Raw genomic sequence first — 18,162 nt, forward strand, 5'->3', positions numbered from 1 at the left:
TAAATTTAAAAAATCTACTCTGTAAAAAAAATTATGTACTGAAAATTTTGTGAAGTGAACAACTACAAGACTTAACCTATTTCGGACTATGTGTAACCTTATATAAATTTGGGAGAGGAATAGCACAGGTTACCTTATTTTTCCGCTCCTTATCATTTTTGATGATGTCTTTTTGTATGAATCAATAAAGAATACGAACATGCATTAAACTATGCTCATGATTGAACAAAATTTATTTTTCGCCACACTTGGATGTAATGAGCTGGTTTACGTGCGTCATATGGAGGCCGAAAGTGATTGTTTTCCGACCAGGCCGGTAAAACTTTACGGCCCTAGGGCTGTAAAATGACCTTGAATAACAGCTGATCGTGTCCGATCTCACAAAAATCATAGAGATAATCTCATAACGACTGTAATAATCTATATAATTATGTATCGTGAATCGCGGTATCATGTCTATAATATATTTTATGAATTACTGTTTCATAATTAATATTTATTATTGTGTTTTTGATATCAAACAATAGAATACGATGATATCTCCATAGCCTCAACAATATAATGTTGGCTGCATTGTCCATTGTCAGAAAGGTAAGTATCGCAAGTCTTTAAAAGTGAAGAATCGAATTTGAAATCAAAGTACAATAATTGTATCAATATTTAAAAGTGAGGTAGAGTAATAATTGTTTCTTTTTTATCATCGAATTCCACTTCTCATGCAATACAATCAACAATAATAATAGGAAAATACAGCAGAGATCTAAAGTTTAAGGTAAGCCTACTTGTGAAACTCAGCCTTGACTGAAAAATTCCTAGTAATTTTTCCGTAATTCATTATTAAAACTTTTAGATATTTTTCTTCAATATCAAACCATATAGAGAAAACATTAGGCCCACTCAAGATTGAATCTTCGAATGTTTTCTCTATTATTAAACTATTTCAGAGCAATATTTTGTTGTGAAAATGCCGGCAACCGACCGGCTTCAGTTTGCCGCTATACACTATATATAGTAGCATACATTACCTGACTTACAGGCCTCTACAATCAACAATACCCAATGGCCGAGAGCATAAAGGCGTAACACAGCAGAAAACTCAAAGGCTCAGTGAATTACAAACATGATCTAGGTTCGAACCTCGGTCAGTGACATTTTTTTTTGTCGATGAATTTCGACTTTTATTAGCTATTTTTTATATTAGTTACCGTAATTTAAATTTCAATCAATTTTTTAGATATATTTTGAGACAAAACTGTGAAATATGCAATTATATTAATTTTTTAATCACATTATTTCAAAATAGTAATGAAAATTCTATTCATCCATCTATCCATGAGATATTGCACCAGGCGCAAAGCGCGAGCTATAAAAATTCAAACAATTATTTGAAATATTAATAGTATAAAAATATTGTCACTATTGTAAATTATTAATTAGTAATATTGAAATTAATTGACAGTGAAAGTTGTCATAACCAAGATTCAAACTATCAAAATAGGCTGTTTGAATTTTATTTATTTTTAATTTCTTATATATTGGGAAGTTTTTTTTGGTGTGGCGAAAAATAGCGTTCGCACCATGGGCAAAAATGTATTTCCGGCTCTCAATCTTTTCTAGTCCTCGGCCTACGGCCTCGGACTTAAAAACCGATTTCGAGCCGGAAATATCTCATTTTCGGCCCTAGGTGCGAAATATACTATTAGTGTCATCAACATTTCTTTATAGGATCACTACTATGTCATTGAAATAAATTGATAATATTGAATGAAAAAGACTAAGAAATTGTCAAAAAACCACTGATTTATTGATAATTAGAAAGACCGGTTTCGGTTATTACACCATTGTCAATCCTGATAAACTAAAACTAAATACAGAGCAGCAGAATTTATACTAGTAGGCGAGTACTGCTATTGGTCGAGGGCATGAACGCCTGCCATTGGCCTAGCTAGACATCTCCTCCCCTCCACGGTGTCACAAAATGCGGCTTAAGCAGCAGAATCGCCATGATAATAAATTTACTTTTAGTACAAAATAAGAACCAAGAAAACAAATGAGAAAGATAATAAAACAAATATGTAAATGGAAAAATTATTGACTATTTATGCTTACATGTTTATGATAAAACTAAATCGTAGTGTTGTACTGGTTGAAATGAATCTGGTCATTTAAACTATACTGGGGATTTTCCTTAATTACTCTTGTTATTTCTAAAGCCTCTAGAATATTCAAAGATTCTTTCAACCAGTACAACACTACGAATTTAGTTTTATCATAAACATGTAAGCATACATTAGTCAATAGTTTTTCCATTTACATATTTGTTTTATTATCTTTCTCATTTGTTTTCTTGTTCTTATTTTGTACTAAAAGTAAATTTTATTATCATGGCGATTCTGCTGCTTAAGCCGCCATTTTGTGACACCGTTGAGGGGGGGAGACTGTCTAGCTAGGCCAATGGCAGGCGTTCATGCCCTCGACCAATAGCAGTACTCGCCTACTAGTATAAATTCTGCTGCTCTTGTATTTAGTTTTAGTTTATCAGAGATTGACAATGGGTAATAACCGAAACCGGTCTTTCTAATTATCAATAAATCAGTGGTTTTTTGACAATTTCTTAGTCTTTTTCATTCATATGAATATTCCACAATATCAACTTCTCAACTACACAAAAATGAAAATTGATAATTCAAACAAAATTTAAGGCCGGTTTCCGAGCTCGGGATTTAGCCAAGTTCTAGACTTTAAACAGCTGGAGTCAGAAAATTGGCTTTCCGAAGATAGATAGATAGATAGATTTAATTCTTTTGCTATCGGACCATACAGTCTCAGCAACGTCAATAGAATATTCATAACACTTAATTTATTATAAAGAATGTGTGAAAAACTCCTAGAAGGGGTTTGCACGCAGAAGATCAAATAGTGATTTGCCGAACAACAAAGACTGGATAATTTTTTATTGACTCTGGCAACCTATTGTAGACCTTTGTTCCCAAGACGAAACGGGGCGTAGTCGCAGTTTTTATAACAATCTTTATGTTCTCATTTCTATAATATTGGGAACGTTTTTCCTTGACGAAATTAAACATTCCTAAATAATTCAAAATAGCTGAAACTTCACACTATTTTCTCTTTATGTTGTGTTCAATTTTCTACTTTTTCGAAATTTGATTCAAACGTGACTATGACAATGACTACGACTACGCCACGTTTTGGAAAGCCAATTTTCTGAATCCGGCTGTTTAAAGTCTACAACTTAGCCAAATTCCGAGCTCGGAAACCGGTCCTCAATCAATTTATGAGTTCTCTACTGACGTATCATTGTAATTAAATAAAAAGACTAAGTAATTGTCAAAAACTACAGATTGACTGAAAGTTAAAATACCGGTTTCAGTTGTTACAGCATTGTCAATCTCTGATAAACAGTTTATGAGAGATTGACGTGACAATTGACAATGGAAACCGGTCCTTCTAACTTTCAGTCAAATCTGTGGTTTTTGACAATTTCTTAGTCTTTTTATTCAATATGAATAATTACCACAATATCAACTTCTCAACTACACAAAAAAGGGACGTATCATTGCTTGAAAATTATTACCTCAACTCAATTTGGAATATTGATGTGCTATTTGAATGATTTCCATTTTCTGTTTTTAGTATTGATTTGTGTCAATGAAATGAGAACATTTTCCTCCACATGAAGGGAAAACCATTCAACATGTCGTACACCGTTGGAGCTAAGCTCATTCAATACGGTATAATGAGGCAAAATAATAATAATAAAATTATGTTATTTAATTCAGTTGGGATAGTTCCATAGTCGTTACAACCGTAGTTGTATAAATAAGTGTACTTTCTAATTAATATTATTGATAGTTTTCAATATTATTTTCATAAATTAAGTGTATGCTTCATCACTGATATTTCAGGCACTAAAAAACAGTTAGGCTCAACCATAGAGAAACAATAGCATAAGTAGATAACACATGGCATAGGGCGTTTATGTCGCAACTTTTACTGTTACCTCAAGCCGATAGCCCACGTAGTTCTTTCCCGTGAAGCTTTATGATGCTGGTAGTCTCTCATATTGTGCCGTTCATACACTCTTACCCGGTCAAAACAGTAAAAATCAACAATAATCGACAGTAATCGGCTTGGGATAACAGTAAAAGTTGCGACATAAACGCCCTATACCATGGATATCTACTTACGCTATTGTTTCTCTATGGCTCAACTCACACTACCTCGACTCAAATCGTACGACTCCAGTCGAGGATACTCCAGTCTCTCGACCTTACGTCTTTCTTGCTCATTGTCACTACTTCAGTTCCATGCTACTCTATTTTCTAACCTCACATTATTAAAAATATGAAATCCAATTCGTCACTTCTGCGCATGTAACATATTTTATAATAATTATTATGAATATATTGTCTTATCTAATTCTTATTATTGTCTAAGACATCACTTTCATAAAACATAACCTCATTTCCATTAAAAATGCATGGTCCTATGCAACTCAAGTCGAGGCTCGACTAACAAGTCGAGTCGATGCTCGACTCAGTCTCACAGTCGTGAGGTCGCGGAGACTAGAGTCGACTGGTCTGAGTGTCACCATTTGAAAACACATGCTGCATCGAGAAGACACTAGAGTCGCAGTCTCTTCTCGACTAGAATCGCGTAAGTGTGAGTTGAGCCTTAGGCTACTCGCTATTTATTTATTCATCAATCACTACATAAACGTTTTCAATTATTTTATCATTAGCAATCAACTAGAAAAGGGAAATTTCGAGACGGCTCAAAGCGCCTTCCTTCACTGATATAGTTCAATTTTTACTTTCCTTGCCCTATTACCATAGGTAAGGAAAGTATTGCTTTCCAAAAAAAATTAAGGTACCCTAATTTCAAGTAAAATTAAGGTACCCTAATTTCAAGTTTTCTATACGTTTCAAGGTCCCCTGAGTCCAAAAACATGATTTTTGGGTGTTGGTCTGTGTGTGTGTGTGTGTGTGTGTGTGTTGTGTGTGTGTGTGGTGTGTGTGTGTGTGTGTATGTGTGTATGTTTGTGAACACGATAACTCCATTCCTAATTAACCGATTGACTTGAAATTTTGAACTTAAGGTCCTTATATATGCCATGATGATCCGACAATAAGAAATTCAATAAAATTCAATTCAAGATGGCGGATAATGACTAAAAAACCATGTTTTTCTCGAAAACGGCTCTAACGATTTTCTTCAAATTCATACCATGGATAGCTATTTATAAGCCCTATCAACTGACATGAGTCTCATTTCTGGGAAAATTGCAGGAGCTCCGTAATATTCTTGAGAAAAATGGCGGATAATTACTAAAAACCATGTTTTTCACGGTTTTCTCGAAAACGGCTTTAACGATTTTCTTCAAATTTATACCATGGATAGCTGCTATTAATAAGCCCTATCGACTGACATGAGTCTCATTTCTGGGAAAATTGCAGGAGCTCCGTAATATTCTTGAGAAAAATGGCGGATAATTACTAAAAAACCATGCTTTTCATGATTTTCTCAAAAATTACTTGACCGATTTTTTCAAATTCATATCCTGTATAGTTATTCATCAGCTCTATTAACTGACATGAGCCTCTTTTATGGGAAACTAATGGGGGGTTCACCCCATCCTTAAGAAATGGACTTTGTAACCTCCTTCTCGTGCATGAGGTAGGTAGGTAGAGCAGTTCATAAAAAGAACACATAGTCGAGATATTCAATCTGTAGAACAGCTGTTTTGACGACTTTTAAAAAATATCGAATTTCACAATTTACACAAAGGAAAAAGTACTCTGGAAACAATTATATATACACATATACAGTAGTCTGATCGTAGTTTCAAATATGTTGCTGCCAATCGTCATTATGCTATTCCCTCAAATTATTCTCATTTAAGAATGGGACTTACAGTTCAATGAGCAAGGAAAGTTGTGTGAGTGCGCCAAACCAGATTTTTTATCAAGTTCACATTGATCACATTGAATGCACGTATGTGCAAGTGAACGCGTGGTCATGCATGACCAATCGCGCAGATGAGAAACAAAAACTGGAAAGAGCCTTAGGAACACTCACACTGAACGCATGAACTTGCTGGTGGTGTTCAGTGTGAGCAGATACATGCAAGACAACGTGTTTCAATGGCTCATTCCAGGATTTGTTTTTCGGCTCATGTATGATGTGACGTGCACTTACACATACAAACATCTAATGTGATCGTACCCTAATGGTGAACTTCATGGTAATATATTATTTAGCACCTAGAGCAGAAAATGAGATTTTTCCGGCTCGAAATCGGTTTTCAAGTCCGAGGCCGTAGGCCGAGGACTAGAAAAGATTGAGAGCCGGAAAAACATTTTGCCCGTGGTGCGAACGCTATTTTTCGCCACACACAAAAATAAACAATATATATATATATATATATATATATATATATATATATAATATATATATATATATATATATATATATATATATGAGAATAGTTGTTTACACTTCCGAAAGCAGAAGTGGAAGTTGATAGCTCTAGCAAATCTGAGGTAATCAGGAAATTGTCCAAGTATTTTTATTTTTATTCTGATTTGTCTAAATAACCTAAAAGATGATGTTCAATTATGTGGGAGGTTGAGCTTATACTTTTTTATTTTTTCAAATGACAATAAGATGATATTATAAATGTTTTAATTATTGAATAATGAACACAAATAATGAAAAGTTTTTTGAAAACCTTTCTTAGTTCCATGTTAGCGGCTGGAAAGGGTACTCTTTCCGGCCTAGGCCGGAAAGAAACCTGTTCTGACGTCAGACGAGAGTCGTCTGCAAACAATGTCTTTCAGATCTACGTAGGGAGTGGAAAACAGCTGGTTTCTGTGCAGTGTGGCGAAAATATTATATTCAATGATATGATACTAGTACTTATATTCTGGGGAAGGATAATTTTTTGTGTTTATTCTGTTAGCGTGTGTAGAGTCTATAGATAGTATACTGTAAATAAACGGCACAATGTATTACAGTGGACTACCATAGTGAGGTCCACGTTATAATGGCAGTGTTGGTTTAGCAATGGTTATTTACAGTTTGGCCGGGTGACACAAACTCTTTGTGAACAGCCAGTACTACAGAGAGTTGCTCCGTCGACTAGCCACCCGGGTTCATCGAGTCCGTCCGGGGATTGCCGATTCGTGGATCCTCCATCACGACAATGCTCCGTCGCACACCTGCCTGCTCGTCACCGAGCAATTGGCCAAACAGTCGAAGGTAACGTTATCCTCCTTACAGCCCGGATATGGCACCACCGGACTTCTTTCTGTTCCCCAAAATCAACTTAAGGGGACGCGGTTCGGGACTCTTGAAAACGTTCAACGTGCTACGACGAGGGCTCTAGACAGCTTAAAGGTTGCCGACTTCCAGGGAGCGTTCAGGGATTTGAAAATCCGGTATCAGCGTGTTATCGACTCCAATAGGGACTACTTTGAAGATATCTAATGAGAAATTGTACATATTTTGCCCATAAAAAAATTCCTGAAGTCAGTCCGGTTACTTATTATACAGACTATGTAGTTTAAAATCACTGACATAAATGGTTGGTCGTTGCACAGTCGTTTGCCGAAGCCCATTTAGCTATATCTCGAATTAGCATCACACATAAGTCACACTGCAGCTCTATTCACTTTTTTCCGTACATGCTTCTATCCAACCAATCTCTTGGCATCGGGAAAAGTTTCAATCGACATCACTGTGAACAGACCTAACCTCACATTAAATTAATAAACAATATGGTGACTCTTGGCTTTTGTCGAGATTTCTCATCATATTTAGCTATTTGGATGTTATAAACATAAAAACATAGGGAGAGAAAAAATAATTTACTTATATACAGATGGTTTTTCGTAAACATCTTTCAATAAAATCTATCACAACCTCTAAAATGCATTTGGCGGGAGTAGATATTGGATTTAACAGCACGACTTCGGGCCCATAACTTGAATGACAGTTTTTAGCTATTGGAGACATAAATAAGCTCTTTTTGACGACTCTGCAACGAAATCATGTGTCTAATTGTGCGTTTTTAGTTTTATGGGAGCTATAGTTTACTTTGACATCTGTACAACGAAAAGTGGAGTTATGGCTTCATAAATAAGTTGCCTAATTTCAACTTTATGTGACGACTCTGCAACCGGGCATGAGTGTTGAGTGTTGAGCTAATAGCTTTTATTTACTAGTAGTTCTGTAAACATTAGACCTCGCGCAGTTATAAACCACAGCCTCCGCTTATATTGTCCATAAGAGTAAATCCTGTCTGTATGTCGTGTTGGTGTGAAAACGGCTAATGGCTGTTGGGGTTGGTGCATCAAAAGCTAATCTCCTTCAAGACATATTGGCAACAGGTCAACCCGAGTTGAAAGGAGAGAAAGGTCGAGTGAAAATACTGTTTACTTTCAGTTATTAATTATTGCATTCGTCATTACATGCAATGAATAGTCCACACGACAGCTGATTTTTTACTAAGTTACATTGAGATATTAATTGCATGCGTCATTGCATGCAATTAATTATCCGCTCGACAGCTGATTTAGGATGAATTTCTATAGTCTGATTTTTACGGTAATATTGGCGTTCGAAGGAGAATCCTTCCCCTTTTGTATTATTCTTAAAATGCAAAATTTCAAAAAACCTTTCATATACGTTGACGCGAAATTCAAAAATGAACATACCTGTCAAATTCCATGAAAATCTATTACCGCGTTTCGCCATAAATGCGGAACATTAATAAACAAAAAGAGAAATGCAAAACCGTCGACTTGAATCTTAGGCTGGTCACACACTGATTAGTCAAGACAAGACTAGTCACGTTTAGTCACAATACTTCACATAGTTGCTTATGGAGTCATATCTAATTGCAATGACTAATCAGTGTGTGTTGCGTCATAAGCAGCAATGTGAAATATTGTGACTAAACGTGACTATTCTTGTCTTGACTAATGTGTTTATGACCAGCCTTAGACCTCACTTCGCTCGGTCAATAAAAATCAGACTGCTATGTCGTAATATAAGTATTCAAAAGTGATAGTTCACCAGATTAAACCTGTAAATTATGAGTTCTTGTCTTGTATCTTGGTGCAAATCGCTGTTCCTTATGTACCAGGGCGCATTCACCATGTTCCGCAGTACTTTGTTTTGGAATGTTTGAATCTAATTGATGTTAGAAGTTCTAGAGCAGCTCCAAAGCTGAATTTCATACGTCCAGACAGGTTTTATAATTTGTTTGTAAATCAATATTTTGTTGTCCAATGAGATACTATTACTTGAGTGAATTTTTTAACAGTTGAATTCGAAAACATATTGTGAATCCTTGCTTGATTATCAATACTTGTTTCTGAATATTTTGTGTACTAGAAATCGTGCTGTAATCTATATTATTAAATCAATAAAAATATTTTATACTTGTTTCAGAAAGCACGTTTGAAAGCTCGTCCAATGGCAAGTCACAGTTGACTCGACCACCAATCATCCAAGAACCAAACAAATCGTTTCTCACAAAAGTTGCCGATTTCTTCATCGACTTGTTGCTGGGAATACTTTGCCTTCCTTACGATCTGATCTTTGGTAATTACTGGAGCACAACTGCTCCAGTTACTGGTGAGAACCTCTAAAATTGTACAATTTTCAAATTGATATAGTGAGGTCCACGTTATAATGACTGAAAAACTGAAAACCTGACCTACTGAAATTTTTAAGATTTGAAAATAAGCCTATAACCATGCTCGGTAAATGAAGAATGTATCTGCAAAATTTCAAGTAAAGGCTGTGCAAAGGCTAAAAATACACTTTCTACTGGTGATATTTTTCAATGTTTTTCGATTTGTATATCATCAAGCTATCAAAATAGAAAAGTTTTCTCAGAAAAGCATTTTTTTTAGATCATTGCTTTTTGAGATATGAGCGCCTAAAGTTCGAATTTTTGGGACAGAGCATTTCAAATTCGGTAAGAGATAAATCCATGAGAATCAGAGGATAAATTCTTCATGGTATTGTTGATTCAATAAATCAAAAATGTTTAGAAAATATCTATTTTTGAGAAAATTATTCAATTTACTAAAAATAACTCAAAAAAGTTATTTTTTTTTGTAAATTGAATAACTTTATCAAAAATTAATATTTTCAGGAAACTTTTGTTTTATTCAATCATCAATACCATGAAGAATTTATCCACTAAATTTGAAATGTTCTGTCCCAATAAATATTGGGACATTTAAAAGACATTTAAAAAATGTTCTTTATCAAAAATTAATATTTTCAGGAAATTTTTGTCTTATTCAATCACATACCATGAAGAATTTATCCACTAAATTTGAAATGTTCTGTCCCAAAAATTTGAACTTTAGGCGCTCATATCTCAAAAAGTAATGATCGGGAAAAAAATGTTTTCCTGGGAAAGCTTTTTCATTTTGATAGCTTGATGATATACAATCGAAAAACTATGAAAAATATCACAAGTAGGAAGTTTATTTTTAGCCTTTGCACAGCCTTAATCAGTTGAGTAGTTCAGATGATTGTGAGGATGTGTCATTATGTATTTCCTATCCTCTATGTGTATAAGCCAATTTTTTTCTTTATTATATTATTATAGATTATAGCTATTGTGAGGATAACATTTTGACAATTATTTCTCTATGATTTTTAGAACGCAAATCAAGTAACAAATTATCATTAGATGAGCTTCAATAACCAGTTATTATTTTGTAGATTATAGCTATTGAGAGGATAAAATTTTGGAGTATTTTTATATGATTTTTAGGACGCAATTGATGCAACAAATTATAATTAGATGAGTTTTAATAACCAGATATTATTTTATAGATTTTATTATTATGTGTGGATAACATTTTGACATATTTGTCTATGTTTTTAGGGCGGAATTCAAGCGAACAGTCGGCTTGGTGGACTGCGCCCTTCCGTTGGACTTATCAGTTGATGATGATGCTGTTCTCTTGGGAGATAAAGATTCTGATTTCTGTACGCCAAGCCTTCCACAATTTCGGACTACGAACAGCTTTTAAGCTATTCTTACTTTTAGTAATAATCGGCGGAATGGTCTTTGCTTATGGTGAGTTTGATAAAAATTGATAATAGGCTAATTCAGTAATAATTGTTATGTATAGTCCGTACAAAATAACTTTTCACTTGGAGGAATATACAGCGCAGAGAAATGGAGGGAGATCAGCTGATTACAGTGATGGGTAGAAGCACAGTTGCCAATTTGTCGATTAGAGTCAGTCGACTGAAGGATTCCAGACAGGAAACTCCGTAAGTTTAACATGAGCGCTTGAATAATCACGAGAAAATTAGAGAGTGCTGGCCGGTTAAGAACGGCAACTTTGCTGCCGTTGTATTCCTACCTCTGTATGCTTTCTCTACTGCGCATGTCCCTCCCAAGTTAGAAGTTATTTTTTACAGAGTATCATAATTATTGTACCAACTACAGATACCTCAAAAGGATGGCGGATGACTGAGAGGCATGGAGAGTTGCTGCCAACCAGCCCAACAAATGGTAACCAAAGAAGAAGAATTATTGCACATTACTAAATAAATAAAATACATTTTTACTTTCCTTGCCCTATTACCACAGGTAAGGAAAGTATTGCTTTCCGAAAAAAATTAAGGTACCCTGATTTCAAGTTTTCTATACGTTTCAAGTCCCCCTGAGTCCAAAAACATGATTTTTGGGTGTTGGTCTGTGTGTGTATGTGTGTGTGTGTATGTGTGTGTGTGTATGTGTGTGTGTGTATGTGTGTATGTCTGTGAACACGATAACTCCATTCCTAATCAACCGATTGACTTGAAATTTTAAACTTAAGGTCCTTATACCATGAGGATCCGACAATAAGAAATTCAATAAAATTCAATTCAAGATGGCGGAAAAAATGGCGGATAATTACTAAAAAACCATGTTTTTCTCGGTAAGGTATGTAAATTTGTAAATTTCTATACGTTTCGAGGTCTCCTGAGTCCAAAAAAGTGTTTTTTTTTTGGGTATTGGTCTGTATGTGTGTGTGTGTGTGTGGTGTGTGTGTGTGTGTGTGTGTGTGGTGTGTGTGTGTGTGTGTGTGTGTGTGTGTGTGTGTGAGTGTATGTGCGTCTGTGTACACGATATCTCATCTCCCAATTAGCGGAATGACTTGAAATTTGGAACTTCAGGTCCTTTCACTATGAGGATCCGACACGAACAATTTCGATCAAATGCAATTCAAGATGGCGGCTAAAATGGCGAAAATGATGTCAAAAACAGGGTTTTTCATGATTTTCTCGGAAACGGCTGCAACGATTTTGATCAAATTTATACCTAAAATAGTCATCGATAAGCTCTATCAACTGCCACAAGTCCCATATCTGTAAAAATTTCAGGAGATCCGCCCCATTAATGCAGATAGATTTCCAATTATCAGGTTTCAGATACAATTGAAACAAAAAAAAATCAAGTGGAGTAGATTGAGCATGAAAATCTCTACAATTAATGTTCAGTAACATTTTCACCTAAAATTGAAAATAAGCTTTTCATTCGAGAAAATCTGATTATTCAATTGCAAATTATTGTTGATTCTATTAAATGATTCACTATGAAGAGATAGCAGACCTCATGTGTGTCTCCAGCGTTATTGCCCTGTCACCAGCTGGCTCAAATCTTTGAATAGTAGACTTGAGATGCGCGGGAACACTAGCGTCAGGTGATCAATTTTCATAACGGCAAGGAAAGTTGTGTGAGTGCGCCACACCAGATTTTTAATGAAGCAGCAGTACTAAGTGCTGTAGTGAGGTGAACGTTATAATGACAGTATTTGATTAACATTGGTGTTGCTATCCTTGTCTATCATTCTACAAAGCAGATAGCGCTATCCTTTCCTAGCTCTGAAAGGTTGCTAGATCGTTTGCTCCATCCAATAAATAAATAATTAATTAATTCGGTATCAAAACATCCAATCTCAAGAATGGAAATTCATTATTCAATCATTGAAAAATAGATAGTCTTGAGGAATAAAATATAATTGATGATTTTAAACTAGAATGAACAGTTATTATTTTTTATCAGATATACCGGTATCAGCTATCCTGTATAGAAGGCAGTGGCAAGGCAGAGAATCGGCAACGCTGTTCTCCTATATTTCTCTACTGTCATTGTAACGTAGACCTCACTATAGACAAATAATAATACTAGAGTGTAATACTACATCAATAAACCTGTATCAGCTACCATCTATAGAAGGCATTGACAAGACAGAGGATCGCCAAAGTTTTTCTCCTATCTTTCTTCTCTGCCATTATAACGTGGACCTCTCTATAGTTGTAGTTTTTAATAGTATCTTACGTAACAAGGATGGGAAGGGACCTTTTGCAGGCGAGAATGATGTTTCTAGTCGAGGCGTTAGTCGAGACTAGAATTTCATTCCAGCACTGCAAAAGACATTCACTTTCAAGTAACGTACACTATTTTTTGTCATAATAATCTAAAAAAGAATAATAAACAATATTAAAAAACATTAATTGCTAGTGCTGACGTTACTACATGCATTCTATAAACATAACCTAGTTTACAAATACCGAATCAGGAATTTTGTGGAAGTTGACAAAACTTTCACCTGAAGCGCTGAAGGTGGTTTTTTGTAGCAGTTCTGCTGTTCCTATTTCGGAACTAGGAAACATACTCGACTGTAAAGAGAACATACGGTTTCATTACAGTACAGTATGCTGTAATGAGAATCATATGTTTATTTGTTCTGCAAAAAGCTGTTTACCGAATTGATTTCATGCATGGAAAACAGCTGAAATTCAATGACTATGACAAAAAATGTTATTGATAATATTGAATAATTTTTGGTGCTTTGTATTCGAATCAAACATAAACATGATGATTTTCTTCGACAGGATATTATGAAGTTTTGTCTCTCGGCTTCCAGAACATACAATAGTAGTTTACTAGTATTTCTACATTTATTCAGAAAATCTTATTCATGATATTGGATAATTTTTGACCTTTGTACATGAATCAAACATAAAAATTATGATTTTCTTGCGCAGGATACTATGGAGTTGAGTTGGATACCATTCAGATGCCTTCGATCAACATCTCTGACTTGCAAAACTTCACAAATTGGGACTATTCTGGGGCAATCGAACTGCTCAAACCTTTGAACATGTCGTGGGCTTACGACCATTACGCCAATTACATGAATATTGGTTGGATTTATCAATAATCACTTGTCTATTTGAACATCAATTCACCTAGGTTTGTAATTTGAAAGCCTTAAGCTGACAACAGTGTCAGTGAATAGTAAAAATATGATTCTCATGGTTTCTTATTGGACTATTCACAGTCAGCCCGGCCGAGTGAGTATGCATAATACCATTAGAACTTATGGGAATTATATTTTCACTGTTGTGTGCGAATACAGCTTTATTCATAGATGAATACAGACATACCCGTAATAATGTGACTGTAAACAATGATCTCTCAATGAACAAGATGTTATAACATTATGAAATGTAAACATCACTGTGTAACATATGTGCCAGTTGCTCAAAAGCCTGTGAATTTTAATCGTGATTAAATTTTACGAGAACCAATCAGAGAAGCCTTGTCTGATTGGTTTTCGTGGCATTTAATCATTATTAATATTATTTTGTGCAACCGGCTTATGAAATGTAAGCACACTTTGTAAAATTACGAAAAAATGTAAGCATCTGTCCAATATTGTGCCTTGAAGCGCCTTAATCTGACGAATACCTTTTTTCAGATATAAACTCAGCATGGATATAAATAAAAATATTAATATAATCTGGGTAGCCTTTTTAAATTATTTCATCAGTGAAATTATTTAGTTACTAAATTATTAATGACAAAATAATTTAAAAAGGGGATTCAGATTTATATTTTTATTTAAAGTAGCCCTAAGAAAAATAGACACTCAGTATAGAATTGAAAGTAATACTATTGTATTGTAAGGTATGACTAGACATTCAATGTCTGTGTTGGAAAAGTTGATTATACGTTGTAATTTTGAAGTAATGGGATTTCTATGCGGGTTTTATGTGAAAAAATGTATGAATAATTGATATTACATAATTCATCACTTTTGTATTTGTTTGTTAACATTATACAGTAGGGGTATTCACAATGTTGTTTTAGCCAGCTAAAGTGCTATTTGATAACTCTGGATTTTGAACGCCCCATCTAAAACCATCTGCTATTAGCTAATTGCAGTAGCGATCCAAGCGGATAATTTGTTTGACTCAAAGTTTATTATAACTCAAAAGTAAGATTATAAGCATATGGCTGCCGTTTTAACAGAGATAGCTAGAGTTAGCGGACTCAAATCAGCGCTATCTGCTATCTCGTCTGTTATTTTTTTTCTAACGTACCACTATAGCATTGAGTTAACACAGACTTAGCAAATAGCTGGAGTTAGCGAATAGCTCGACTTGGCCAGCTAACTCCAACATTGTGAATACCCCTAATTAATTAGGGGTATTCTATAAATATTATAAATTATTAGGGGTAAAATACATGGAGTGATATTACTTGGTTGGTATTATTATTATTATTATTATTGACCATAGTAGTCAAAACTCAAGATTTGAATATGCCGTCATATATAATCATCATACATCACCGTCATATTAAATATCATTTCACGTCGTATATCATTGTTAAACTACTACAGTATGAAGCCGGCTCCATACTGAAAACAAATGTTCGACAAACATGTTTGTTGAAGCAGTTTGGGCAAATTTTATTATGTTTGACAAACAATGTTTGCCCGTGGTCAGTGTGGACGCGTCACCGAACAAAATATTTGTAAGTGGGGAGAAACAGTAGTAATTTTTGTTTGACAAACAATGATTGTCCAAGCTTTTTAAAATGTTTGTCCCTGAGCCCCTCAACAAACATGTATGTCGAACATTTGTCCATTGTGGACACAGCTTGACATTGGTGCTACAAAATCTTTTGATACAATCTTTTATAGATCACTGCTTATTTATATTATACTCATCATAGTTTACTAGTGTATTTATCGTTTGAATCTATTTTGTTATGCTTGTTTGAAAGTAATTAATTTTGATATTATTTATGTTTTAGTCCTTAGATTAGTATACCTTAAATTTTATCTAACCAAAGTAGTTTCTAGTTCATTAGTTGCGTTTTCTGTAACATTACTAACCAAAAATTGTTGTTTCAAGTACCGCATCAATTTTTTTGACTAATGAAGTCTGTCTAATGTTTAATTTTTCAAAATCTGGCTTGTAAGAATTTGAAGCGTACATAAAATCAATACATACTCTACATCTACATGTTTTACATGATTAATTTAACTGTCGTAGCAAGAGTTCGAAATTTTACTGTCTTATTGTAACTAGTACCATAGAGAAACAACAGCGTAAGTAGATATCCCATGGTATAGGGAATTTATGTCGCAACTTTTACTGTTATCTCAAGCCGATTACTATCGATTATTTTCAATTTTTACTGTTTTGTTGGGGAAATAGTGTATGAACGACACAATTTGAGAGACTACCAGCGTCACAGAGCTGCATAGGAAAGAACTACGTGAACTATCGGCTTGGGATAACAGTAAAAGTTGCGACATAAACGCCCTATACCATGGGATATCTATCTACTTATGCTATCGTTTCTCTATGCTAGTACCTATGTGACATTATATTTAATTATTGTTTTAATGATTCTTTAGTTGAGTAATTGAATCTAAACTTAAAGCCTACATGAAACGAATATTGAGACTGTAAATAAGTCATTGGTGATCCCTTACATAACAAGAAAAAAGTTGAAAAAACTAAATTTCTCATTACTGACTTGAAAAGAGAGAACTAATTTTATGTCGACTGATTAAGCTACTTATATTGTAACTCTATTGTATGTAATACATGCATAACTTTTTAAATAATCATTCTCGGCAGTTGAAATTGGTTGTTAGATATTTTTTTTGTAACGGACTGTTATATTTATTTGTATGCTTGAATTTTAATATTAACATTAAGCTAAGCCAAATATTTAAAAAAATTAAGTACCTAATACCTTTACTAACATTTTTTATAAATCTAAATATATATTTTGTATTGCTTGTTATATTAACTTAACTAGAATTTTATCACATCACTGTTTTTGCTTTTACCAATATTATATTTTAGTTACCACGTACACATTATTTAATTATGAGATTTTTGTCCTCAAATTCATGTCCTGCTAGAAATCAAAACTGAAACTTATTATATTGATCTTCATGAAAATGTAAAATAAATTATTATCTATTATCAGTTCAATCGCCATTGTGCCATGTTGATGAACGTTGCTTTAAGATTTTCTAGTATAAAGTTTTATTACTCTATTATGCAATCTTTTATTTTTATTGTTATCTGTAGTTGCTGAAGTGATATATTTTATATAATAATCTACTGTAATTTTAAAACTTTATCCATAGTGGCCTATATTGTTGATAGGTTTTTAAACCATCTGAATCTCAAATATTTATCTTTCATATTTGTCTTTTTAAACTTCCTACATGAAGCATACATTTCAAATATTTTGTAATTAAAATGTGACTATTTGCGCCAAGTGTTATAAAAGTACAAAAATTTTGTCATAATTTATTTTTTGTAAAAAGTTTATTTTTAAATTGTGAGTGAAATGCTATGTAAAAGTTGACAGTAATAAATTTATTATTACCAAAATATTGTTTCTCATTATTTCTTCATTAATTATAAATGTGAATTTTATGAGGAAAGATTTTATACTTACTCTGTATTGTAGCGCAACGTCTCATATTATAGCACGACACTTGTTAGGTCAACCTCTATCCATAGCCTCGAATAATGAAATCTGGGAGGTTTGCATTTTTCATGAAATCCATGAATAAAAAACCTCAAGGAGTTCAGCAGAAGTGGTCAAAAGTAGAGTAGATTAGAAAAAAGTCTATGGTGCAAATTTCTTCATCTATGGTGCAAATTTCAGCCAAATCTGAGATACATTTTTTTACTGTTTAGTTAGTTCATGGTTTTTCTAATATTTCTGTGAAAATAAAAATCGCTCAAACTTCGTAACCTTATGCTCTTTGATGCGAGGAACACGAA

General features: G+C 33.9%; 1 protein-coding gene across 1 annotated transcript; it reads left to right on the plus strand.

Annotated features, from left to right (window-relative positions):
• Positions 1–9,477: 9,477 nt before the first annotated feature.
• Positions 9,478–17,763, plus strand: LOC120355915 (the record flags this gene model as incomplete). The annotated part of the gene is made up of 3 exons (XM_039444665.1): positions 9,478–9,663; positions 10,937–11,131; positions 14,098–17,763. Coding segments are annotated over 3 exons (557 nt in total), but the record flags the coding sequence as incomplete, so codon positions are not given.
• Between the last annotated feature and the right edge of the window lie 399 nt (positions 17,764–18,162).

This window comes from Nilaparvata lugens, unplaced genomic scaffold (genome assembly GCF_014356525.2).
Source record: "Nilaparvata lugens isolate BPH unplaced genomic scaffold, ASM1435652v1 scaffold5218, whole genome shotgun sequence".
Lineage (NCBI taxonomy): Eukaryota > Metazoa > Arthropoda > Insecta > Hemiptera > Delphacidae > Nilaparvata > Nilaparvata lugens.